The 25,825-nt window shown below is 32.4% G+C and overlaps 4 protein-coding genes across 6 annotated transcripts in view; 2 read left to right on the top strand and 2 right to left on the bottom strand.

Annotated features, from left to right (window-relative positions):
- The window catches only part of LOC149909075 (lipase member H-A), a 34,798-nt gene extending 14,135 nt beyond the window's left edge, over nt 1-20,663 (top strand). For all 3 annotated transcript variants that reach the window (XM_090120677.1, XM_090120678.1, XM_090120679.1), the window contains 3 exons: nt 10,229-10,420; nt 12,307-12,475; nt 20,327-20,663. In XM_090120677.1, coding sequence (XP_089976803.1) covers nt 10,229-10,420; nt 12,307-12,475; nt 20,327-20,384 — 419 coding nt within the window. In that variant the 3' untranslated portion in view covers nt 20,385-20,663. The remainder of the gene's footprint in view (nt 1-10,228; nt 10,421-12,306; nt 12,476-20,326) is intronic.
- On the bottom strand, nt 1,970-8,795 carry LOC149909076 (aldehyde dehydrogenase family 1 member B1, mitochondrial-like). The gene is made up of 11 exons (XM_090120676.1): nt 8,665-8,795; nt 6,617-6,721; nt 6,187-6,454; nt 5,946-6,062; nt 5,579-5,766; nt 4,466-4,568; nt 3,864-4,045; nt 3,435-3,599; nt 2,886-3,043; nt 2,264-2,338; nt 1,970-2,121 (listed from the first exon to the last, which is right to left on the bottom strand). The coding sequence occupies exons 1-11, from the start codon at nt 8,692-8,694 to the stop codon at nt 2,046-2,048; spliced, it is 1,467 nt and encodes a 488-aa protein (XP_089976802.1). The 5' UTR covers nt 8,695-8,795; the 3' UTR covers nt 1,970-2,045.
- Nucleotides 20,664-20,927: 264 nt separating the features above from the next.
- On the bottom strand, nt 20,928-23,194 carry LOC149909074 (uncharacterized). Its single transcript, XM_090120257.1, has 4 exons — nt 22,975-23,194; nt 22,591-22,737; nt 21,780-21,911; nt 20,928-21,492 (listed from the first exon to the last, which is right to left on the bottom strand). The coding sequence occupies exons 1-4, from the start codon at nt 23,068-23,070 to the stop codon at nt 21,310-21,312; spliced, it is 558 nt and encodes a 185-aa protein (XP_089976383.1). The 5' UTR covers nt 23,071-23,194; the 3' UTR covers nt 20,928-21,309.
- A 533-nt stretch (nt 23,195-23,727) lies between these two features.
- LOC149909073 (uncharacterized) lies at nt 23,728-24,833 on the top strand. The gene is made up of 2 exons (XM_090101518.1): nt 23,728-23,997; nt 24,651-24,833. The coding sequence occupies exons 1-2, from the start codon at nt 23,728-23,730 to the stop codon at nt 24,831-24,833; spliced, it is 453 nt and encodes a 150-aa protein (XP_089957644.1).
- The last annotated feature ends 992 nt before the right edge of the window (nt 24,834-25,825 follow it).

Below are 25,825 nucleotides of genomic sequence, written 5' to 3'. Positions count from 1 at the left end.
TTTGACGGCAAATTTTTGGTGTTGCTAGATTTAAAAATTATGCATCATCAAAGAGGTTGAATTCACCATGAAGTGTTTAGTTTAAAGAAGGAGTAACGTGTTTTTTTTAAAAACCTAAGTGTGAATTTTAAATTATGTGATTTAGAGTGGGTTCATGATTTAACGGAGGAATTTGATATACCATGTTTTCAAATTAAGTAAGCTTTCACAATCCCAATCCCGCACCCCTATGAGAATTTTTACCTAAATCAATAGTTTTTTAATTTATTAAGGGTTTGTCAAAGGTTAAACCTTCACCTAGGTTAAAAAAATACAATTCAGGTGGAAGATTTTATTCTAGTATGTTTTGATGTAGATTTCGTTCGTGGTATGTGTTGATGTAGAATAATATGTATTGATTGTTTTATCGGGTATAATAGCTACTTTCTAAATGCTTATTTATTGACTAGCGGCCCGTCCCGGCTTCGCACGGGCATTAAACATTACATTTAGATTTGTTAATTTTAACACATTCATAATAATAATAATAATATGACACATATTCATCCCTTTTTGCGTCGAGCTCCTAAAAAAGAGTAATTAGGCATTTCAAAATGACAAAAGAAAAAATGCCTTTGAACTAAATTAGCATAACTGTAAGCTATATATGCTACTATATTACAACGTACACAACTACCTACTTTTTGTAAATTAAATTGAAAATCATGAAAAATATTCAAGTAATTTATTAGGTTAATAACTAAGTGAACAATATCTCACATATAGATATTACACTATCTCAAAAGAACTAAGATAGTGCATTCAAAAATTCACTCTTATCTTATCTATATACGTATCGAGAAAAACACTTCGATAGCGCGATCTAAAAAGTTCAATAAAACAGAATCGCCGCATACAAACACAAAATTCTATATACGTATCGAGAAAAACACTTCGATAGCGCGATCTAAAAAGTGTTCAACGACATCTAGAATCTATACATATAATAAATCTGTAGAAGGGTCAATTCTGTACATTGAAAATATTGAAAAAATAAATAGCAGGGGGTGTTACTGGATCGATACCAAACCCAAATATGTGATTAAAAAAATTTTTGTATGTCTGTCTGTCTGTCTGTCTGTCTGTCTGTCTGTATGTGAAGGCATCAAGGGAAAACTGACGGTTCGATTTCGATGAAACTTGGTATAATTATACCTTATTAACCCCCCTCCCGTACCCCTGCCCGAGTGACGCCTACAACGCATAGCTAGCCGAATACAGTTTATTTTTTAATTTTTTTTTAACTCGTGATATCTTTTGAATGGATTGTCAGAATCGAATAATTCAAAAAGTAATATAAAGATATTGAAGCAGTCTTAAATAATACATCGTTTATTTAGATAAGGGTTAATACCAAGGTACAAATAAAGAGCTTTTTGTAGCGGTGGTATTTTAATTTCTTTTTTTTCAATAAAAAAACGCTTATTGTGACATGACTGTAATAGTTAGAGATATGCTGCCGCTGATTTTTTGTAGATAATGGTGTGTTCTAAAAAAATGTAGTATATCATTTTGTTCTATCATCAATAGTTTTCGCAGCGCACGCGATGTAAGGTAGTTTTTTGATATTTTTTTCACACCTTGGATTACGTTATCGTAATTTTAGTAAGGATGCCTATTTTTTTTGAAAATGAAATATAGCCTATGTCACTCAGAAATGATGTAGCTTTCCAACAGTGAAAGAATTTTTCAAATCTGCCAAGTAGTTTCGGAGCCTATTCAATTCATACAAACAAACAAACAAACAAAAAATCAAACCTTTCCTCTTTATAATATTTGTATAGATGTATAGATGTGATTTAAGAAATGAGATACATAAAAAAATATATCTATATTTTCAAGGTTTATTATTAGAATAACTATAAAACATTTATTCATATTATCGTTCCAAAAAATAGGGATAGGGATTAACGAAAATAAAACGTTGAAGTAAATATAAAACAATTTAATAAAAAATATGTATATAATTGGCATTAAAAAGTGGAACGTTATATTTTTTCGGCAATTTACAGCAGTGGTTTCTTTGGCAGGTTGATGGTCACGGTCTTGTTTTCCAAGTATTGTTGAATACCGTCTTCTCCCCTGTAAATAAAACATTTTACTATAATAAATACGATCAACCTATGTTTTACTGATTACAGCATTGATAAAAAAATCAGTTCATTGGGGAGTTTAAAATTTTCTACTAAATAATAATATTAATTAATTATGAAAAGAAACTCACAATTCGCGGCCAATACCGGACTCCCTGAATCCTCCGAAGGGAGTCTGGACAGCTACATGCTCGTACGTGTTGACCCTTAAAGTAAAAAAAAAATGTTACCCATTTTTTGCGATAATTAGCTATTCCAATCCTTTATATTTTTGTCATGTGATTAAACTTTGTTTTTGTTTAGTTTTGCTTTAATAAATTATTGTAAAAAAAACAGATTTAAGAACATTTCGTCAGAAGATGAGGGTATTGTAAAGTTAGTGACTGATGATATTATATTTCAAGGCCTTAGACCTGGGAAACCGGTTCACATCCCGCTCCGTTCATTGTATTGTATTTACGAAGGATTTGTTAACTAAGAGAAGAAATAAACATCGATGTATAGAAGTATAGGTATACTAAACGAATCTAAAAATAGAATCGATTCTAGGACGTCATAGGTGTTAATAAAACGAATAAGTAACTATTAACATAGTAATACGTAATTTAATTTATGAAATGCAAAGGATTCCTAAGTAAATCGTAACATGTTATTAAGTAATCGACGTATTTTCATTTGAATCGCTTTATATAATATAACCTTTTCACATTGTGTTGTGCCCATTGGATGAATTAATGCAATATATGTACATACCAAACGGTTCCAGCACGAACGTGCCTCACGAATGCTAGGGCCGTGGTGACGTCATTAGTTACCACGCCAGCTCCAAGACCATAGTTGGAGTCGTTGGCACGGTCCACGACTTCTTCGAATGTCTCAAACTTCAAGATGCTCTGGACTGGTCCGAAGATCTAAAAAATGTTTTGTTAAAGCCTCCGCAGTCAATATGAGTTATTTTTTTATTTTTAGTGATAAAGCATTAAACATAATTTTTAAATATCTAAATATATTTTAATTTGGAAATTAAAAAAAAATATATAAAAAGTTCGATCATTAGACAGCAGACTGTTGACTTTATTATCATCACCAGACTCTTTATTAAATTATTATCGGTCAAAATATCCTTGAGACTATAATAGCTACTTGACAGACTTGTATTAGTAAACATATTATGCCACTCACATAACTAGCAGTCATTAGTCAAAACATACTTTAATGACTCCGCATATTTGGATAGTTATTTACATAAGTATATAGTTACGGTTGATTTGTTACTCCAAATTATGTTATTATTATTATTACCTCTTCCCTCGCAATTCTCATGTCGTCCTTGACGTCAGCAAATACGGTAGGTTGGATGAAATATCCAACGTTGCCATGGCGACTGCCGCCGGCCACGCAGCGAGCACCTTCTTTCTTACCAGCATCGATGTAGCCGAGAACTTTGTTGAACATTTCAGTGTCGATCTGTAAAAATAGTTTCATACGATTAGTGCGGTAAAATTAGCATATGAATAACATAATATAATTTATATGAATGATAGTTTTGTGAAAAATTTAAGACGACATCATTCAGTGTTCACATATTTTGACGGTATATTTATTTTCCTAATTTATAAGGAAGAAGAGAGTCAGTTAATTATCACCCATCATAAAGCTAGGTTTAGGCGTGTAATTTAATTATTCACATCATCCAATTTATGAAGATAGTAAGACGATTCAGTTACCAACCTGGGGACCTTGTTGAACATTCTCGAAGGGGTTTCCAACGGTCCTGCTCTTGGCGATTTCAGCTGCTTTGGCGACGAACTTGTCGTAAATTCCAGACTGAACGTAAGTCCTGGTTCCCGCAACGCAGCATTGGCCGGCATTCGCGAAAGCTGCTCTGTGGGCAATGTGTGCGGCTTTTTCCACTGAAAATTTTAAAAACTTGTTAAAATAGTAGTTATCAGAGATATTTAAAAAAAAACACAGTTAAGGAAGCTCGGACACATATTAGCGTAATATTTTGGTTTCCGTTTGGTATTTTGAAAATTGTTTTATTTATAATGACTTATTAATTATCCTACTCAATTCCATATATAATGAAACAGAGAATTTATAAGGAAAAAATAAATATTAATTTCCTGTACCTAATAAGGATTCATTAAAATGACTGTCCACTTCTAGGAAGTTTACCTACTGGTACCTAGTCTATTTATTTAGATGACTGAGCAATTTTAAAAGCGTTTTTTCATATTTTTTATATTTCTCATATGTTGCATTATGTAAAGTATATGACGTAATTTGGACTTTTGAAGTAAGTAAGGTTATAAATAAATTATTTTAAGTACCATCAGCGTCATTGAAAATAACCAAGGGGCTCTTTCCACCAAGCTCCAATGTGACTCTCTTCAGATTGACGGCTGAAGCTCCCTGCATTATGATTCTGCCGACCTAATATAAATAAACTTATTAAAATATTGATAGGCATATTTTCAACATACATATAATTCGGCAAACTTATTAGGGTATTCAAAATCAACCGCTTTATATACATATATGTATAATTAATTCAAAATTTGATAAAATATTTATAAATTTTTAAATTAATGATGGCAATCATTAGTTAACGAGTTTAGGTACACCGTGTAAATGTAAACAGGTAATCTATCTACGATTTTCCGTTTCTATTTATTATACAATTTATTATTTTATTATACAAACGAATACAACATATTTTGCATGGGTATTTTTTTCTCAAGTTAAAATGTTCACAGAAAACAAATTAAATATTATTTCAGTCATAGTGTTTTTTTTATACTTTGGTTTGGTTTGGTAGCATAACATTAAAATTCAAGATAATAGGTAATCAATGCAAGTATGAAGCTAATGAATAATGATACAATAGCTTCTACGTCTGTCCCATTTAGATTTATAGATATCATTGTTAAATACTTAAGTTCAATTCGTATTTTATTCTTCTATCTACTTATACTAGACGCTATTCATTCTGGCTTCTAGGTACTTTTTGAGTTTATCCACTTTATACGGACACACTAACACCCCTTTAATCTAGATCCTAGATTAACTTAAAAATACCAATCTCGTTCTATTTTAATTACAAATATTAAAGACGAAATTAAAACATTTAGTCCTGCTATCTAGTCTTCTTCTAATCTGTTCACTCCTATTATCTAATCTTATTTATGAAAAAAAAGATGGTGAAAATGTTAAGATATATTTTTTTAGATATCTGTCTGCAAATAATTTATTCCTTTTTAAAGTTACCGTAATTTCCATAGTCGGTAATAATTAGTTCTGCTATTCAATAGACGCATAATATTGCTTTGTATTTTAATCAATTTTGTTCCTTAAGGTACAGATCTTTATGATAGAAGAATTATGCGAATGAATAGCGTTACCTAACTGGTTGTTTACGTGTATGCAAAATAGAGAATAATAACCTCGGTGGATCCAGTGAATGCCATCTTATCGACGCGAGGGTGGTTGGTCAAAGCAGAACCGGCGGTTGGTCCGAATCCGGTTATGACGTTCACAACGCCTGGCGGGAAACCGGCTTCCTTGACCAGAGCGGCCATTGCTAGCGCGGTCAGGGGTGTCTGCTCCGCGGGCTTTACGATCACAGTGCATCCTGGGAATTTCAAGTGAATTATTCACTGGGATACATTCTAAATATCATAAAACATATAACAGACGAAACAAAAGCTATTTAATACATAATACGGTTTAACATGGTTGATGATTAAACATCTTTGTTTTGCTTTAGATAAAAATGTATTCAATAATAACACGAAACATTAGAAGACTTACCAGCAGCTAAAGCAGGTGCGATTTTCCATACAAACATAGGAATGGGGTAGTTCCATGGGAGAATTTGACCGCAAACGCCAACTGGTTCTTTCAAAGTCATGGACAAAACTTCCCCATCTGTAAACAGAATCGTATTCAATGTAGTAAGATACAGATGGTATAGAAAGTATATCGGTAACAATGAGATGTTTCGTATTTCTCAGAAATGTGCGATATAAAGTATTTAAAAGAAATAGTATACCTGCGGGAATAGTGTTTCCCAAGATCTTGTCAGCTTTGCCAGCATAGTACCTCACAACTTGGGCTGCCCAGTATACCTCGCCGGTCGCTTGCGCAACAGGTTTGCCGTTGTCCAAAGTTTCCAGCTCGCCCAAGTATTTAGCGTCCCTTTCCATCAAATCGGCCAGTTTGTTGAGGAGACGTCCTCTTTGGGAAGCATCCATGACGCGCCATTCTGAGTACCGGTGGAAGGCTTTGACTGCTGCATCTACAGCTAAGTCTACGTCAGCCTAAAGAAAGCCAAAAATTTAAAATTAATCATCTCTGATAAAATAACATTTGCAAATTTTGTATGTCCTACTTTCCATAATAATTAATTAATAATGTATGTTCTATTAATTGATACGGAGAAAATATTTATTTGGCCATTCATCTAAAAAAGATCGTTATACCTTGTCTCCTTCAGCCACTTGCGTGATGACAGACTCGTCTTGAGGGTTGAGAGTAGCAAAAGTTTTCTTGCTCACGGCATCCACGAATTCATTGTTGATGAACAACTGAAATCAATTACAGTTTATAAAATGAGTATTCAGAAATACACTTAAAAGGAAAGAAGTCATTCTGTATTGAAAAAATATCTACTGAAATTAAATATTTGTTTAGAAGATGCCAAAATAATCTGTTAGTAGGTAGGTACTATTCAATATAATGTATAGCGTCTACCTAATAATTTCAATTACTTCTCTAGCTTATTATCATATGTATCAATAATTGTAGTTTCATTGTAAGAAATATTGTTTTCTGCTTTAATAAAATTATTTTCTTTGAAAGATAAGAAAAGGAAGATTCTATAATTGATATACCCAATGCTAATAAATTATATATAAATTATGTTATGATTATGTAATTATCAATATAATGTTATCACACTGAAAAATAGTAGATAATATTGTAGAGAAAATACGACAATACTATATAGGTAGATTACACTACTTTAAAAAAATCTATGTAAAGTAAAAATCATAAACCTCGTAATGTCAAGCCCTGCGTAAACTAATGCGGTTTTATATTGTCACATTGTTTTTGCAATGCAATCGGAATATCAATTGTGATTGAAAATTAAACCCAACAATAGGTTGCATTACCAGCGCGCCTCTCATATTGCTACAATTGACTAAATGACCGGATGCTTCATTCCCAGTAATAATCAGTATCATTGTTAGTTGTGACAATATGCGATCAAAATCGAATCATACTGTGTAAATATTTTTAAGAGATCTTTCTAGAAATGTGATTCGTGATTCTGTATCTTGACATTTGTGTTGATGATAACATCAAATTGCTCAAAATTGATGTCTAATTTTTCAGCTACCTTAACAGTACCTACGCTTCAAAAAAAACATCTACATAAAATATATTTCACTTGGAAATAAGTTTGTTAAACTTTGGCAATGTACCAATAAAGTGGCGTTGAATGAAAATTGACCTAATATTATTGAATTAAGACTTATTTTAGCTTTTCTTCTGATACGGTATTTATACTGAACTTGACCATGAACGGATTTATCTTGTCGCCGTTTATCGCTTCAGTTAGCGAATATTTCATATGTGTAAAATTTATTCAGATGTGAATTGGTTCTGTCTATGTAGTAAGTACTTTGTTTTAATCTTATCAAGGCTATTTAAAGATCTTCCGCTATCAATGTTTATCAGTACTTATGCGAAAACAAGATTTATCTAATTAAGAAATTCAAAGTAGCCCTTATTGTACATTGTATTATAATTTATTGAAAAACACATTGATTTCTAAATAAATTTAGTAGTTTTGGTTAGAAAATCTAAATCACAGTTATTATAATACTGATCTAAATATAGAACAAGCGTTTCGTAATTTATATTCAGATCGTCTATCACCGTTCACTCTACTATGATGTGATATGTCATGTCTATCTGCTTATCCAATTTCGGTTTTTATTAAATTTTTATTTTCCACAGTTATTATTTCTTTCTTTTGTATAGTTATGTTGTATAACAACAGATATGGTTATATTCAAAGGTGCATAACATTCCATATACCTACGTGTTATCTTATTTCAGGAAAATTGTAAGATACTTTTGAAATACATTAATATATAATGGTTTTTATTATAGTTATATTCACGAAATTGAGATGGTACAAAATCCGTCCTTGACTGATCATTGATCAGTCTATAGGCGTAGGCGACAATGAAACCGGTTAAATGGTATAAATGCTTAAAAACAACGAGAGAACAACAAAATAAAATGGAATATTGTATTAAATTAGAACATAAATAGAGATGTACCTACATATTATATTATGGATAAAATTATTTGATTATTTTTTCAAATTCTTATCGATAAGATTAATTCGCCGGCCGGCGTTTGTGACACAATAGTAATAAAATTTTCATTTTCCTTTATTTTCTAGGGATTTAACGTTTTCGAATGTCGAATGATATATTCACATATAAGTACTTACCTTGGTGTATTTAATATCAACTTTAGCCATGTTTAATCTTTCACACGTGTGTTCTCAACCGCGGTCAGTCACAATGTGCTGTATCCAAACACCAAACTCAGAATAGAATATTGCTCAATACTCAATACTGATAAAGAGCTATTGATATAGTGGATAGCTTAACTTGTCCTACGACTTTTGCTCACACGTCTATCACTTTAATTAATTCTGTTTATACATATTTATTCTATGCGTTAATGATTCTCCGTGATAACTTCTATTTGTTCTGTTTGGTTCGTGGATTTAAGTCTGCTTATGCTCAGATATGAAAAATTAAAGAATTTTTTTAAAGATATGCTGTTTATGATTTGTTTGGTAAAACTTTAGAAAAATCTATGTTGAAGATAGAATGCGAAATATTGAGTGGATATATATCAATTTTCATTGGGTGCACAAGTATAGGATTGCTCAGTTGTTAACACGCTAACCAGTAACCATGGTAGAGATATTCAATATAGATGACATAATTTATCTTAAGAAAGATAACCATTGTTTCGGTATAGATAATTATTATTGTTATGGTACTGAACGTATTGTACTAACTGAATAATGGTTTATGGTTTATAGAACTGTAATAGGAACACAAATAGGAAGAATAAAAAGGTCCATTATGTTTATTATCATAATAAGCAAACGATTTTTTAGATAGTAGTTTACGATAAACATGAAACAAGCTTTTAATGGGAGCTATTTGCTCTAATTTTTTGTTACCTTATCTTGGTATCAAAAGAATGATTCTTATATCCGGAAGATTACCTATCTCTCGTGAAAAAGGTAGCAAATAAAGGAAAAAGATTTGGATTTCAGATAGTTTTTACTCTGTTATATCTTCGGTTGATTCGAAGTATTTCAAATCTTCAAAATACAATACAATAAGTAAATAGAAAATACATTGAAATGAAGATTGCAGTAAATGTGTGGTGATATATTTCTTTTAATGATATTAGTTCAATAATCAGTTACTTTAAAATTAATTTATTATTGCTCTGTATTACAAAATTTTATCATTTGAGTTGGGATTATTAATTCTGTTAATTTTTATTGCTTATTTTTAGAAAGTAACCTTTCATAGCTCGTACTTACAACCATATCTAACTATATCTCACAAAGATTGATTTCCAATAAAATCAGGAGAAAATTTTGCAATTGTGTCAGTCCTTCTTCGTTAAAATCAATATTAAATACACGTGCTAATCCAATATGTTCAGGTGAGATTTTAAGATAGTGATTATAGTATTATACTAACAATCCCTAATTAATTCAATTGTTTTCATACTAATATTTTAATTCTATTGATATCCAAATTTACTCAATTGTTTCGATTAAGGCACAAATTCCTTAATTTTATTTTTATTCCCGTCGTTCATCCTTAACGTATCCAATATTTTTAAAAGCCTTCAACACATTTGCTGTGGCCCTACTTCTGCAAATGATCCTGGTTCTAGTGAACCACCAGCTAAGTTGCCCAACCTACCATCAAAAATTGCTTCGACTGAGCATCATAAAAGTGACTATATTGTTGCAGGATTAGATCCAGCCCGTCCTCTAGTATCCGAGTATGGTTCTAGATTGTTCCGACTGAGTCGTGATGACGCTCACATAGTTCAGGTGATACATACGAATGCGGGTTTCCTGGGGGAGTCTGGCCAAGTGGGGCATGTGGACTTCTGTGTGAATGGCGGCCGATTACAACCGGGTTGCAGCGGGCATTTTATGCGTAAGTAGAAAATTAACCAGATATTTTATATTACGACTCTGTGTGTAAATTTGAAATTATTTATACGTATTTCTTACGATTTTATTTGTAATAATAATTAATATGTCTGTCTGCTACGTTTTTACATCTGAACCATCATTTTGATATAGAAACGGACTAGGTAGACCTTTAGCAAGGACATAGGTACGCTTCTTTTAGTCAAATCCTGAATAAGTGAATTAGGAAATGGAGATAGGTATATTATATGGGAAATGCATGGGAACTGGAGCGGAGAGTTACAGACTACTATAAATATAGTGTGGCGTAAGTTTGGGTGCAAATCAAGTTTAGTATGATATCTTAAAATAGAATGTGTTAATTGTTCTGACGAAATGTAAATATAATTCTTAGTGTACACAATATACAGAATATATTTGGACAAATTGAGTTTTAATATTGTTTTTGGGAAGGTCGATTTCGATTATTTATATAGGTATTTTAAATTTGGATCATTCAAGACAAATGGTAGGGTACCAAGGACTTTATGATCTATTAATGGACTGTGCTTACGTACCTATTGAGTTTTATTTATGAGTATTATAGTGTGTCTATTCTTAAAATAAAATGTTAAACACAAAGATAAAAGCTACTTCTATCTATTATGAATACAAGTCGTTTAACATAGATGTTATCTTAAAAATAGTACTCCAACAAACTATTGACTTTCATAAGGTATTGAAAATTGTTTACATTATAAGTGGGAGCGTTATTGATAGTGAATTCATTATGTTAAACGTTGATATATCCAGCATAATTTGTTTACCATTTAGAAAAAAATATATACATGTAATAATGACAAAATAATGAAGCTTTTGGAACTCAAATTTAACAGTGGATTTATTAGCAATCAATGCGTTGAATTATGTTCGAAAACTCTCTTTGGAGGCTCGATTTCTAGCACTAGGTACATATTATTATTGTGTGACGTTAGCAAAAAGATAACTCAATAATTAGTCTTAATCTTCTTATATATAAAATTCTCGTGTCACAATGTTAGTCTGCATACTCCTCCGAAACGGGTGGACCGATTCTCATGAAATTTTCTGTGCATATCGGGTAAGTCTGAGAATCGGCCAACATCTATTTTTCATATGTACCACGGGCGAAGCCGGGGCGGACCGCTAGTAATATATATATAAATCTCGTGTCACAATGTTTGTCCTCAATGGACTCCTAAACCACATAACCGATTATAATAAAATTCGTACACCATGTGCAGTTCGATCCAACTTGAGAGATAGGATAGTTGAAACATTTACCTAGGTACCACGGGCGAAGCCGGGGCGGACCACTAGTTCTATTATATTATTTTAATCTTATCGGCTCGTTTTGACTGTACCTGCTCAATGATTAACGTTATTCGCATAAATAAATATAAACATTTATTATAATTAACTTTTCGCACAATCATCCTGATAATTTTCACTCTTGCTATATCATTTTAGCAGTTATATCTAACAATGACATGCGTTGTTGTGATAACTGCTGAACTTGATTTTTTACAAATATTATGGAACATTTATCATTATTTTACTTTTAAGTTTTAAGTATTTTTATGTTCATAAAAGCTGGTTTTTAAGTTTTTACCGTGGGGTACGATTTCTGCACGACGAAAATCCACTTCTTTCTCGAACATTCCATTTATCTTAATTATGTCCAGTATAATTACACAATGACTAAATTTATTGCATAATATATATTTTTATTTCTATCTGTAAGAATGCTCGTAAGACTTAATTTGGACTTAATAGAACGTGACGCGCTCTGGAAAAAAAATGGGCTGACAAGAATGATGACAGATTTTGGAGACAATAAATTTTATTGAGTTAAATAATATTTATTTTAAGGTGTTAGACGATGCAGTCACTTCATGAGTGCCTGCTACTTCGCTGCCAGCATCCGACGTCGTATGCGAATAGTCGGCATGCCCTGTGACTCCACCTGTCCGAAGCAAGATCTTGCAGTAGTGGTCAGGGATGGGAAGCCGTTGACCATTGGGACCGATATACCGGAAAGGTAAATTTCTCTTCTTTTCGATTGTTCTAGAATATGTTTTAACTTTTAAGAGGGTATGTGTACTTTCGCACACTCTTCTTTGTTAATGACGCAATGTAGGTGTTATATCATTATTACTTTTTTATACTGGATGATGGATAATCTTGAGATAAAAATAATTTTGTTTGAAATACAGTAAAAATAATTTTGTTTGAGTGACAGTTCGTTCGTTGGAGTGACAGTACACAATTCACAAATATATTGAAATTTTAAATTCATAAAGTTCGAAAAGTATTACGGAAACTAATAAATATTGTGTAACTATAGCAGGACTTCCACATAAAGTGTTATCTTCGTCAAATATAGTGTATCAGTGCAAATAAACAGTTTAAAGTGTACGGCAAAAGAACGGCTGACAGATCTACCCGCCATATTGTGATCGCGGTGAATGTTTAACAGTTTAACCATTGTTTAAACGGTAAAAATTCTGTGCATATTAAATAACCTTTGTAATTACTATTCAAAAAAGATTGAATAAAACTAAAATATAATAGTTCCTCCTTGTGATATTGAAGGATACTTTTTGAAACATACATAACCTAATAAATATGACGAATAAGTGCAAATCGTGCGGCAAATTCTACGCTAGCGCTGATGGCGTTAAATGCAGCAAGTGCAATGTTACATATCACCATCTATGTCACAAACTAAGCCCCGACGCACGAACAAATAAACACTGGATCTGCAAGTCATGTAAGCCAAAGCTGTGTCGACCGGTTGACTGCGAACGTTCTCGCGACGATGACGACGACGACTTCCAGGATACCGAACAACGGGAATCACTCTCTCTAGTGCAGGAAATAAAATTACTACGGACTGAGCTCTCCAGTTTTCGGCAGGAGATGACGCGCTTATCGGCGTTGGTTAATGAGTTTGGCTCGAGGCTGGACGGTATTGAAGAGCGAGTCACGCAATTGGAGGAGTTTCCCGCATCTATACAGACACAACAAAAGCACAATGAGGCACTTATATGTACGGTCGAAGAATTAAAAAGACAATTAAACGACTCAGAGCAGGAAAAATTACTCAATGATGTGGAGATATCCGGGATATCTGAAAGTAGTGGCGAAAATGTCATGCACATCGTCGTTGCTCTTGCACAAAAGGTAGGCGTTACGATTTCTGCAAATGATATTGTGGTCGCGGAACGACGCGGGGCACGGCGCGCGGCGGAGGAGGGGAGTGTTGCGCGAGCTCGTCCGATCGTGGTCCGCCTCACGCGGCGCAGCATGCGAGACGAGCTGCTTCATGCGGCGCGGGTGCGGCGCGGCGCGGACACAGCGGGGACAGGTATCGGCGGCCCAACAAAGCGTTTCTACATCAACGAGCGACTTACCTATGATAATCGCAAACTGTTCCACTTAGCACGTGAGCAACTATCTCGTGATAAGAACTGGCGCTTTGTGTGGACAAAAAAAGGCCGTATATTTGCTAGGCGAGATAGTACGTCTGAGATGCATATAATTAGATCGGTGCAAGATGTCAGAAAGTTTTTTGCTTAAAATTGTTTTTTGTGCAACAAGACCTTATGTACAAATTCTATATCGGTTGTGTCACGGTTTTTTTGTACAATATAAATTATAATTTTAAATTTTGTTTAGATATTAGTATAACATGCAATACTGTATTGTCAGGTGTTACTTTTTTTGCTCATAATATATTTTATTGTTTCATTTTAATGTGTCCATGTAGTCGCCTTATATTGTCTTTATGTTCTTGTTTAAAATTGTTATTTGTGCAACGAGACCTATTGTACAAATTCTTTGTCGGTTATTATATATTGAGTTATAAGTTTAAATTTTGTTTAGTTACAACTATAAGAATTACATGCAATATTGCATTGTCAGGTGTTACTTTTTTTGCTTATAATATATTTTATTGTTTCATTTTAATGTGTCCATGTAGTCGCCCTATATTGTCTTTATGTTCTTGTTTAAAATTGTTATTTGTGCAACGAGACCTATTGTACAAATTCTTTGTCGGTTATTATATATTGAGTTATAAGTTTAAATTTTGTTTAGTTACAACTATAAGTATAACATGCAATATTGCATTGTCAGGTGTTACTTTTTTTGCTTATAATATATTTTATTGTTTCATTTTAATGTGTCCATGTAGTCGCCTTATATTGTCTTTATGTTCTTGTTTAAAATTGTTATTTGTGCATCGAGACCTATTGTACAAATTCTTTGTCGGTTATTATATATTGAGTTATAAGTTTAAATTTTGTTTAGTTACAACTATAAGAATAACATGCAATATTGCATTGTCAGGTGTTACTTTTTTTGCTTATAATATATTTTATTGTTTCATTTTAATGTGTCCATGTAGTCGCCCTATATTGTCTTTATGTTCTTGTTTAAAATTGTTATTTGTGCAACGAGACCTATTGTACAAATTCTTTGTCGGTTATTATATATTGAGTTATAAGTTTAAATTTTGTTTAGTTACAACTATAAGTATAACATGCAATATTGCATTGTCAGGTGTTACTTTTTTTGCTTATAATATATTTTATTGTTTCATTTTAATGTGTCCATGTAGTCGCCCTATATTGTCTTTATGTTCTTGTTTAAAATTGTTATTTGTGCAACGAGACCTATTGTACAAATTCTTTGTCGGTTATTATATATTGAGTTATAAGTTTAAATTTTGTTTAGTTACAACTATAAGTATAACATGCAATATTGCATTGTCAGGTGTTACTTTTTTTGCTCATAATATATTTTATTGTTTCTTTTTAATGTGTCCATGTAGTCGCCTTATATTGTCTTTATGTTCTTGTTTAAAATTGTTATTTGTGCAACGAGACCTATTGTACAAATTCTTTATCGGTTATAATATATTGAGTTATAAGTTTAAATTTTGTTTAGTTACAACTATAAGTATAACATGCAATATTGCATTGTCAGGTGTTACTTTTTTTGCTTATAATATGTTTTATTGTTTCACTTTAATGTGTCCATGTAGTCGCCTTATATTGTCTTTTTGTTCTTGTTTAAAATTGTTATTTGTGCAACAAGACCTATTGTACAAATTCTTTATCGATTATAATATATTGAGTTATAAGTTTAAATTTTGTTTAGTTACAACTATAAGTATAACATGCAATATTGCATTGTCAGGTGTTACTTTTTCTGCTTATAATATATTTTATTGTTTCATTTTAATGTGTCCATGTAGTCGCCTTATATTGTGTTTATGTTTTTGTTTTGATCTCATACTAGAATACATAACATTAAGTAAATTACAATCTGATACATGTATACTGCGCGGCCATCATTCTAATACTTTGAATTGCACTTGTACTTTGAACCTAAATTATGATTTAATTTTTAAAATTATTTTATTATTAAATATATATGTATCTTATTTATATAACTTTAACTACTTATATCCTAGAAATGACAACTTCACATTGGTTAACCTTCACATACATAACAGTAATATATTTACTTCTTATTATTTTGTTAAATTTGATCTTTATTTATTTCTAATCTGCTTATGTATTTATTATATTGAATACTTGTATAGTATTTCTTTTGTAATATTGTCACTGCATAATGCCTTCTAAAAATAAACTAAAAATTGGTCTTCTCAATCCAGGCTCTCTTGGTTCTAGGCATGATGAATTCGTAGTAGCTATGCAGCGTCATGCTGTAGATTTAATGGCCATCAATGAGACTTGGTTGCGTACAGGGGAGGAAGGGCGTGCGCCAGCACTTCCAGAGTACAGGCTCAGGCACATCCCGCGCCCGGCGAGTGTCCGCTCGCGCGGCGGGGGGGTGGGTTTCTATATTAGAAAGGGTCTCACAGCGAGAGTTTTATCACATCCATCGTGTTCGACAGTGGAGCAGATGTGGCTTAAGCTAACACTCCAAGGTAAGACTGCGATTATTGGCACCGCTTATCGTCCGCCTTGGTTGGAGCCCGATTTATTTTTTAATACTTTATCAGAAACGATAGGTTCATTCTTATGGGCAGATTATTTGGTTTTATTAGGGGATTTCAATATAAACAGTTTAGATCGAAATCACCCAAATGTTAAGAAGCTAGAACTATTTCTAACCACTTTTAACCTCGTTCAACATATTACGACGCCTACACATTTTACTGCTCAGTCAGAGACTCTAATTGATTATGTATGTACTAATATACCCATAAAAAATTTAACTGTAGACTTTATAGAATCACTAAGCAGTCATGCTTTTATAAGCTGCGTCTTAAATATTCCTAAAGATAAATTACATCCCAAATGTGTATTGTATAGACCTATCAAAAATATTGACATAGACTCTTTCAAACAATCTTTAGATAATATATTATGGAAAAAGCTAATGTTACTTGATAATATCAACGATCTAGTTTTTAATTTTACGTATTGCATAATATCACTATTTGATTTTTATGCCCCGAAAAAATATATAACGATAAGAAACTCTAGTCATCCATGGATAACATACAATATTAAAATGATTATGAGGAAGCGAGACGAGGCACATATTTTGGCCAAGCGGAGTAAGCTTGATGTGCATATTAAAGTGTATAGAGAAATGAAACAATATGTAATAGAGGCTCTTGATAGGGAAAAGCAGGCATATTTTAGTACATATGTTAATAACAATAGAAGCAAACCTGTAAAAATGTGGAAACATATAAAAGATAATATACAGTCTCAACTTAACCGAGACAGTGTTTTGCCTCCACATTTAAATGATCCCAATAGTATAAATTCACACTTTCTTAACCTTTCGTATACTGGTCATATTTCTATATCTTCACTTACATATTTTGAATTTCATCGTCATAGCAGTGCAGTCTTCAATTTTGAGCCAGTTGATGAAAAAATTGTACTTAACGTCATAAATGAAATAAAATCACATGCTGTTGGTGCGGACGATGTTTCTCTTGATATGTTGCTTCTCACCCTGTCTCATACACTGCCTATACTGACACATATAATTAACACCTCGTTTAAGACAAATTCTTTTCCTGACCTGTGGCGACATGCGCTGGTGCGGCCTTTGCCCAAAAATGAAAATCCAATAAATTACACTGACCTACGCCCGATAAGCATTCTTCCCTGCCCATCCAAGATACTCGAAAAAATTGCTCATAAACAACTAATGCGTTTCCTGGAAGCTAATTCGGTGTTACCAGATAAGCAGTCCGGTTTTAGGAAAAATAGGAGTACGACCACCGCGTTACTCGATGTCGTTGATGATATCTTGGCCGCTCAAGATGAGGGAATGGTTACTATGTTGGTGCTTCTTGATTTCTCACGTGCCTTTGACTCCATAAATATATCCTTATTGCTCTCTAAGCTCTCTTATTATGGTATTAGTCCGGAAAGTGTAAAATGGTTTAATAGCTATCTAAGTCAAAGAACTCAAACTGTTGAAGTCACCAGTGATGATGGAAAATCAAAATTCTCATGCCCTCTTCCTATCGAGACTGGAGTTCCCCAGGGATCGATTCTGGGACCACTCTTATTTATTTTATACACCGCTGACTTACAGACCACCATTAAACACAGCAAATTTCAAATGTACGCAGATGACACACAGCTTCATATTTCATTTTATCCCAAAGATATTAGGCATGCAACTACTCTTCTAAATGCTGACTTAGAACGAATCTACAATTGGTCACAACGAAATTCTTTGATTTTAAATGCATCAAAGACTAAATATATGTTACTAGGTAGTCCTAAGTCAATTGCAGCGGCTGAGCAGTATAGTGTTAGGGTTATGATTAATAGCGTCGATATTGAAAGGGTAAAAGAGGCTCGTAATCTGGGAGTGATATTGGACGAACATCTAAGGTTTGAAAGACATATTAACAATATTATATCTAAATGTTTCTATAGGTTGAAAATGTTATACAGGATAAGGCGGTACTTGACTACTGAACTCAGGGTAACCTTATGTGAGGCTCTGGTATTATCAAAATTAAATTATTCTGATTCGTTGTATGGCCCTAGGCTCCTCTATAAAACTAAGTGCTCCATACAACGCGTGCAAAACGCGTGTGCTAGGTACTGTTGGAATATTCCACCAAGAGAGCATGTCAGTCCATATCTTAGAGAGGCTAAAATCTTGAACATGGCAGCTCGGAGGCGTCTGCACCTTGGTATATTACTCTTTGGTATAGTCAATTTTAAAACTCCCCAGTACCTATACACAAAACTAGAATGGCTTGGACAACATAACTTAAATATCAAAACAAGATCAGCGCTTCAAGTTATGTCAGTGCCCAGACACCACACCACTGCCTTCAGGGGAGGTTTTAGATACAATGCCACCAAGTGCTGGAATGATATACCACCACCATTAAAACAAATCAAATCAATTTCTAATTTTAGACTAAAATATAAAAAACACATTTTTGAAACATTACATTACTAAGCCTTGGTGAGCAGAGTATCTAAAAAAATTAATTTGAAGCCTATTTATATTATTTTCTCTCTATTTTTTTTTTTTTTTTTTTTTTTTTATTTTTTTATTTTATTTGTATCTACTTATATACATATTACATTATGTTATGTTCCTCTATTCTATAATTATAATTATAAGATAATATATAGTATATGTATGACACACCGTAATCTTTACCTAATTTAAATATATGTATATATATAATATGTATTTTATTTATTTAACTTTCTATTAGTTATGTACACAATTCAAAAACAGTGTACTGTCTACTCCATATGTCACAAGGGGTTGCTGAAAACCAGCGTTGTGTAAGGGCCCTGGCTCTTACACAACTATTTGCTGAGTCAGCCCCTTTTGTCAGCAACCGACGAGCCGCGCAGTATATTGATTTGGCCTTTTTTTTTTTTCTCCTTCTTTTTCTTTTGATGTTGAAAAAAAAACTATATAATTTAAGGGTCATGACTCATGAGGTAAGTAATTAGTTTTAATTTTTTTTTTTTTTTTATGTATTTTGTTATATTGTGTGGCAGATTGTGTTGTTAAATGACAATAAATTTATTTCTTTCTTTCTTTCTTTCTTTCTTTCAAATATATTGAATTTACTAAGGCCACTAAGCATTAACGGTTGTATTAAATTGTATAGAATTATTCAGTTGTAAATCGCATAGCGTTAGGTACACTTCACAGAAGTGTTCTTTTGTAAAGCTCTTAAATACGACGGCAATAAGTAAGAAGATGTTTCTACTTAATAGTATTATAACGCTTTAAAACCCAGATCACGTATTGCTAGTCATTGCACTTGTACATTTAACATTACAATTCTCGGTTGTGATACAGTCACTATTTATACCTAAGTAATTTAAAACTGGCGAGCCCTATTTTGCTTTATGGGAAGTAGAGATATATAATTGAATTGACTTTATTACATACTTACATGCATCACTTCGTATATCTACGATATAATGAGTTTTGTGTGGTGCTTTGAGTTGTATTATCCTGACAATTGAACAGTATCTTATATATAGATAAAATTCTCGTGTCACAATGTTAGTCTGCATACTCCTCCGAAACGGGTGGACCGATTCTCATGAAATTTTCTGTGCATATCGGGTAAGTCTGAGAATCGGCCAACATCTATTTTTCATATGTACCACGGGCGAAGCCGGGGCGGACCGCTAGTTTTCATATAATATGATTATTAATATAACAATCCACCCAACAACACAGTTTCTTTAATAATAACTCGATCGATTTGTACAACTGTTTTAAAATATGTTGGTATGTTTACTTAATTGTTTAGCATTACATCGATTTTATATTTTTACACTTTAATTCCATAATAAAATGTAGGTATTTTTCATTTCTTTGTTTACAGTTCGAGAGGAATGTACTGCGTGAATGTGGAAAACCATGAGCCTTGTCCATTTGATTAACTTTTATAAACAATTTGTTATATATTTCTTTTGTGAATATTTGTAATATGTAGAGTACAAAATGACTACAAGATAAAGTTTGTTATTTATGTAAATGAAAAAAACCCAGAGCAAAACCCAAATACCTTTTTAAGTTAATAATCTTATTAACAAATAGTACAGTAGCCAAAAATAATAATGGTAATAAAAATATTAAAGCAGGGTTAACTAGGTACAGCATATTAATTTATTGTAGTATTTATTAGAATTAGAAATATTTTATATTTATACCTGGGAAACATATTTCTAATACATATTATAAAGGCGAAAGTTTGTAAGGATGTATGGATGTATGGATGTATGGATGTATGGATGTATGGATGTTTGTTACTCTTTCACGTAAAAACTACTGAACCGATTACAATGAAATTTAGCACACATATAGAGGGTAACTTGGATTAACACATAGGATAGTTTTTATCCCGGAAATCCCACGGGAACGGGAACTATGCGGGTTTTCCTTTGCAAACGCGGGCGAAGCCGCGGGCGGAAATCTAGTTATACCATAAGATTGTGATATTCTTGTATCAATTATCTCAATTTCAATTTTAATACGTAATATCTAATAATCTAGTTCTGCATGCAATGTGTAATGAGCAGTACAAATTCAGTGTATAAATGAGATTTTATAGTTTTTAGTCTGTGGCAAATATGTTGAAATGACCTTTGAACTGAAGAGATCCTGTTAAAATCTCTTTGGGGATGGAGTGTGAAGAGCGGGCGTCTGAACTTTGACCAATAGGATTGCATGATTTTGAATACTAATCGCGTATTGGCTGATAAGTTACCCGTATTTTGTTATTATTTACCGATAACTATAAATAAACAAAAAGTTCTTGAACCTCAAATAGCAATAAAAAGAAAATTGTCTTGAAAATAAACTTTATTAAGGTTTCGATATTGAAGTTTTATTTTTCTTTGGTTTGAATTCCACTTGAACGACCGTACAAGAGAAGTTGCATTCGTCATTGTAGAACATGGATTTGAATGTAAGGTTGCCATATAAAAACATGCCTCCGTAGTATTTTTGAGCGACGTTTTCGAGATTTATGCTTAGATGATAAGTACCCTGTAATAAAAAGTATTAAAGTGACTTCATAAGGTCTAGGGGATGTGCAAGGTTGCGTAGCTGTAGATTTGATTTTAAAGAACCAATGCTGTCGCTTTATTTACCTCGCCTTGGTCAACACCGCTCTGGTGCAAACGATACTATATATAATATGCAACACATCCTCGCATATCTCTGGTGGAAAAGCATCCTTAGTAGGTATTATTATCTCATCAAGGAAGGATGAGTATTCTATTATTATAATAAAAATATATTATGACTGGTTTATGATAAATAAAATAACTAACTTTAACAAAAACACACTGCTGTGTAACGTTCAGTATAGCTTGAAATAGTGGCTTCATGAAGAGATGGTCACAAGGATTCTTCATCTGAAGACGTATGAGTGGTTGTCCATTTATAGTGGCTACTACTTTTCCCTGAAAATATAATCAATTCATACTAGGTATTATATATCTTAGCGTTATGATATACCTATCTATAGCTTATAGCCTTCCTCGATTAATGGGCTATCTAACACCAAAATATTTTTTCAATCGGGCCAGTAGTTCCTGAGATTAGCGAGTTCAAACAAACAAACTCTTCAGCTTTATAATATAAGTATAAATATTTATATTTTTTATTTTCGTATTAACAATAGGTAAAATGATATGAATATGAAACACTGTGCTCTTTGAATCGGAAACTGTGAATTTTAGACGGGTAAAAAATGGTCTGATGTATCAAGTTGGTGTGATATATTGACAAAACTCAAAAGGACTTGTTTTTTGCTACTTCATTCACCTTCACGTGGAGGTCATTTCTTAATTTAGGAAGTTGTTTTAAAATATCATAAACATTACCTTTATATTTCGTTAAGATTAACACATTTGTGAAAGCTGCATGTAAAATTGTTCAACTGCTTTTTAGAATAGGACGAACATCACAGACAATCATTTCAATAATAATAAAATTAAACATTAGTTTTCAGTTCAATTGCGTTAGCGTTTTATTAGCGTAAGTAGTTTTGTAGCGCACTGAATATTAGAAAAAGGCAGGCACTTTATTTAAGATATTGGTGGATATAGTTTTTTTAAGGGCTATAAGATAAAATATTACCCGAGTAGGAATAACATCCTTCTTAATGACGATGTCGTACAGCAAGTTGACTTCGTCAGTCGACATTTTGGCTGAGATAACGCAGCAGTCTTTACGTTTTGGACCTTTGCACAATTCGACCTCCTTAACGTGTAGTGAAAACTCTCCCTTAAATAAAAAAGTAAGATTTATTTGTGTTGGATTCACACTGACCGAGCATTAAGCCTATTAACTTAAAACCTAAATAGAAAATGAAATGTACTTTAAGGATAATATTATCTACACACGAATGATTAGTGCTTTTAGGATTTATCGTGAATCATGATCCCATGATATTATTATAAAACTTTTGAAAAATGATCTTGATTCGAGGAGGTTTTAGTAAAAAGCATTTATGGTACGCACGTAATTGTTTTTATCACTGTCTAATGTAAAAACCACAAAAAGGGCACAAAACGAATAAATGAATAAAATGTGCAGAATGCATGGTCTCGTGAACATTTTTTGCGAATAATGAGGAAAATATTTTACACACAGGACCTGTAAGTGATCTTATTATTTCGTATCAGATCAATCTGATATTGAAATTAATACGTTGTTGTATGCTTGTTAAACATAAATACCTGATATTTAATGAGGTATTATTACCGAATAATTTTTATTCAAATGTGGCGGGTAAAATTAATGCAAAAAAAATGTGGCATTATTATTATCTACATTTAGTATTAAACATTAAACTAGCTGACTCGGCAAACGTTCTTTCGCCAGGATAGTCTGATCCGGGGTATGAAGTAAAATATCTACAACTTATTCATAAAAATCGCTCGCCTGAGCTCGCTTGGGGATGAATTGAAGGTTAATAGACGCTGCTTCACTAATACTTTATAATCATCATCATCATCATCATTAACAGCCCATGTTTGTCCACTGCTGGACATAGGCCTAAACTTTATAATAATTAGTTTTAATTTTTCTGTCTTTTTGAACACAATATTTTCCAACGAACGCTACCTATAATAATATGACATAAGTCACATCATTTTAACGTCTTATTGAAACATTAATAAATATCAAATATATTGAAGATCAAAAATTATTTTAAAATGCGTTACTTATATTCAACTGATATCATATATGATTGTTCGTGAAGGTTGACAAATGGTATTATATGTACAAAGTTTAATACTGAAATGCGTTAGTTTGGGATGTGTTATAGCAGCTGGAGGCTTATGGGCTGGTTCCGAGGTGGATACAAGACCGAAAAACAGGGACGAACAGACCTTAGTAGGTGGGGCGATTTGGTCCCAAACACTTATTCCTTTGGGTCTAATAATATCTTTGGTAGTAGAAGACGGATTGTATGTCTTTGTGCATGGCTATTTTCTCCTTGTAGGATCTGCGCTATTAATTACAACTGGGATGGTTTTGGTAAGATATTTTTAATGATGTACCTATTAAATAAAGGTTATCACGCTCTGGTCCGTTCGTTAATCTCGACAGAGGTAGATAAACATTATCAGAAATACAGTGGTCAGTGTGTCCAACTTGGAGTACGTTTTATCTTTTTGTTTTGTTTTTTGAACAAAAGTCACATGTAAAATGTAGCGAATAAGTATGAGGAACTCCTTAAAAGGGATTTGGAGAGTAGTATTTGTAGAAGACTGAAAATATATTGCATAGAATATGATGTTGATTTCTACAACGATTTGAAAGCTTTCCTGATCGAGTGGGTTGCCTTATTTATGAAAAAGTATTTCTTCTTATAAATTAACATGATCCAAGGGGTCTCTTGGATATTAATGATATTATGATATCTCAAGTCAACAATTCTAGGACATTGGAACCGGAATTGAGTTACATATTCCTAAACACTAACTAGATTGAATCTTCATTCTTCACCTGTTCATGAAAAAATGCGATACCATATACTTTTGACTCAACTTGGTAGGTACCATACACTACAAACAAAGGTAGGTTTTATGAGGCTTGAAGCAAGCCTGGGCCATGTTACTAGCAGAAGACTGCTAGCTTACTTATATATCAAACAACTAATTTTTAAAGTATTTTCCCTCCACTTATAGACTTTTGGCGAATGGAACAGAATGAAGAAAGTGCAAAGAAGCAGCAGATTGCAAGATGTCCTAAATATCAGTAATCAAGTGCTCACAACGGAGTCTTTCGATAAAATATACTTAAGTATTGGCCTGTTGTGTCTTTTAGCTGGCGTTTTAACATTTGCCGATTTAATTGTTATTGTTTTATAAATATATATTATTTATTAAATGGTAGTTTTATTTGCAAATAATTTGTGAGATTTAGGATGACAATTTTATGATAGACGAATTATCTTATATACAGCTTTTTCTTACTATTCAAAATAAATCCCCTTGTAGGTCAGTGATCTCTATCCGAGAATTATTGGATCCAAATAAATTTTTTCATCATGTATTTATAAAATATTATTAATTGTATGTGGATTGAATAACTTGCTATAATGATTATAAATATTAATACGTTTTATGCTAAACTATAATTATTCGTATGCTAATGTTGTGTTGGGTGTCATGTTGTATAAATATGTACAAATATTTATCTGCTTGCTGAAGCAGTAATGAGTCAACTAGACAACCGGAAAATTGTTATTGAATATTCAATAAATTTCTACTAGTTACGTACTTATTCAATAAAAGTCGAAGTTTCATTTAAAATTTGTTATAGAGTTGATAAATAAATATTATAATATGTATTGTATATTAAAGATTAGCAAATCTTCAAAACAACAAAGCTGCTCAAAAAATCACATAGGAATATATTATTTATACTGAAATTGTAATATTTAAATTACTTTATTATTATGACTCTACCTTTTTTATTATGAGTTTGTTGTAGATTTTGATAATAAAATAATTGTTAATTGTTATTCATAATATATATCTCATTCCGAACGAAGATACGAAGGACATGCATATTTCTGGTCGAAATTACGGCTATAACTAAAGGGTTTATTTAGTAACTAGCTGCGCTCCGCGGCAGTGTGACCAGATTAAATTTTACCAAAATACGGAGGCACCTCAAAAAAATACTGAAATATACCGACTTACATATGACAGATATACCAATAAAAATACTGATTTTCTTAGCACGTTTTAATTATTCATCCTCACAATAAATGTTAGTTTTATAGATGCTTATCTACTTTGCAGATTCGCATTGCATGCTTTACAAAATGCGGTGAACTCATCATCCTTATAACGTG

Source organism: Colias eurytheme, chromosome 4 (assembly GCF_061535395.1).
Source record: "Colias eurytheme isolate Ceu_HAF_F1 chromosome 4, ilColEury1 Martin Lab GWU primary, whole genome shotgun sequence".
Taxonomy (NCBI): Eukaryota; Metazoa; Arthropoda; class Insecta; order Lepidoptera; family Pieridae; genus Colias; species Colias eurytheme.
This window is presented reverse-complemented; position numbering and strand designations above follow the sequence as displayed.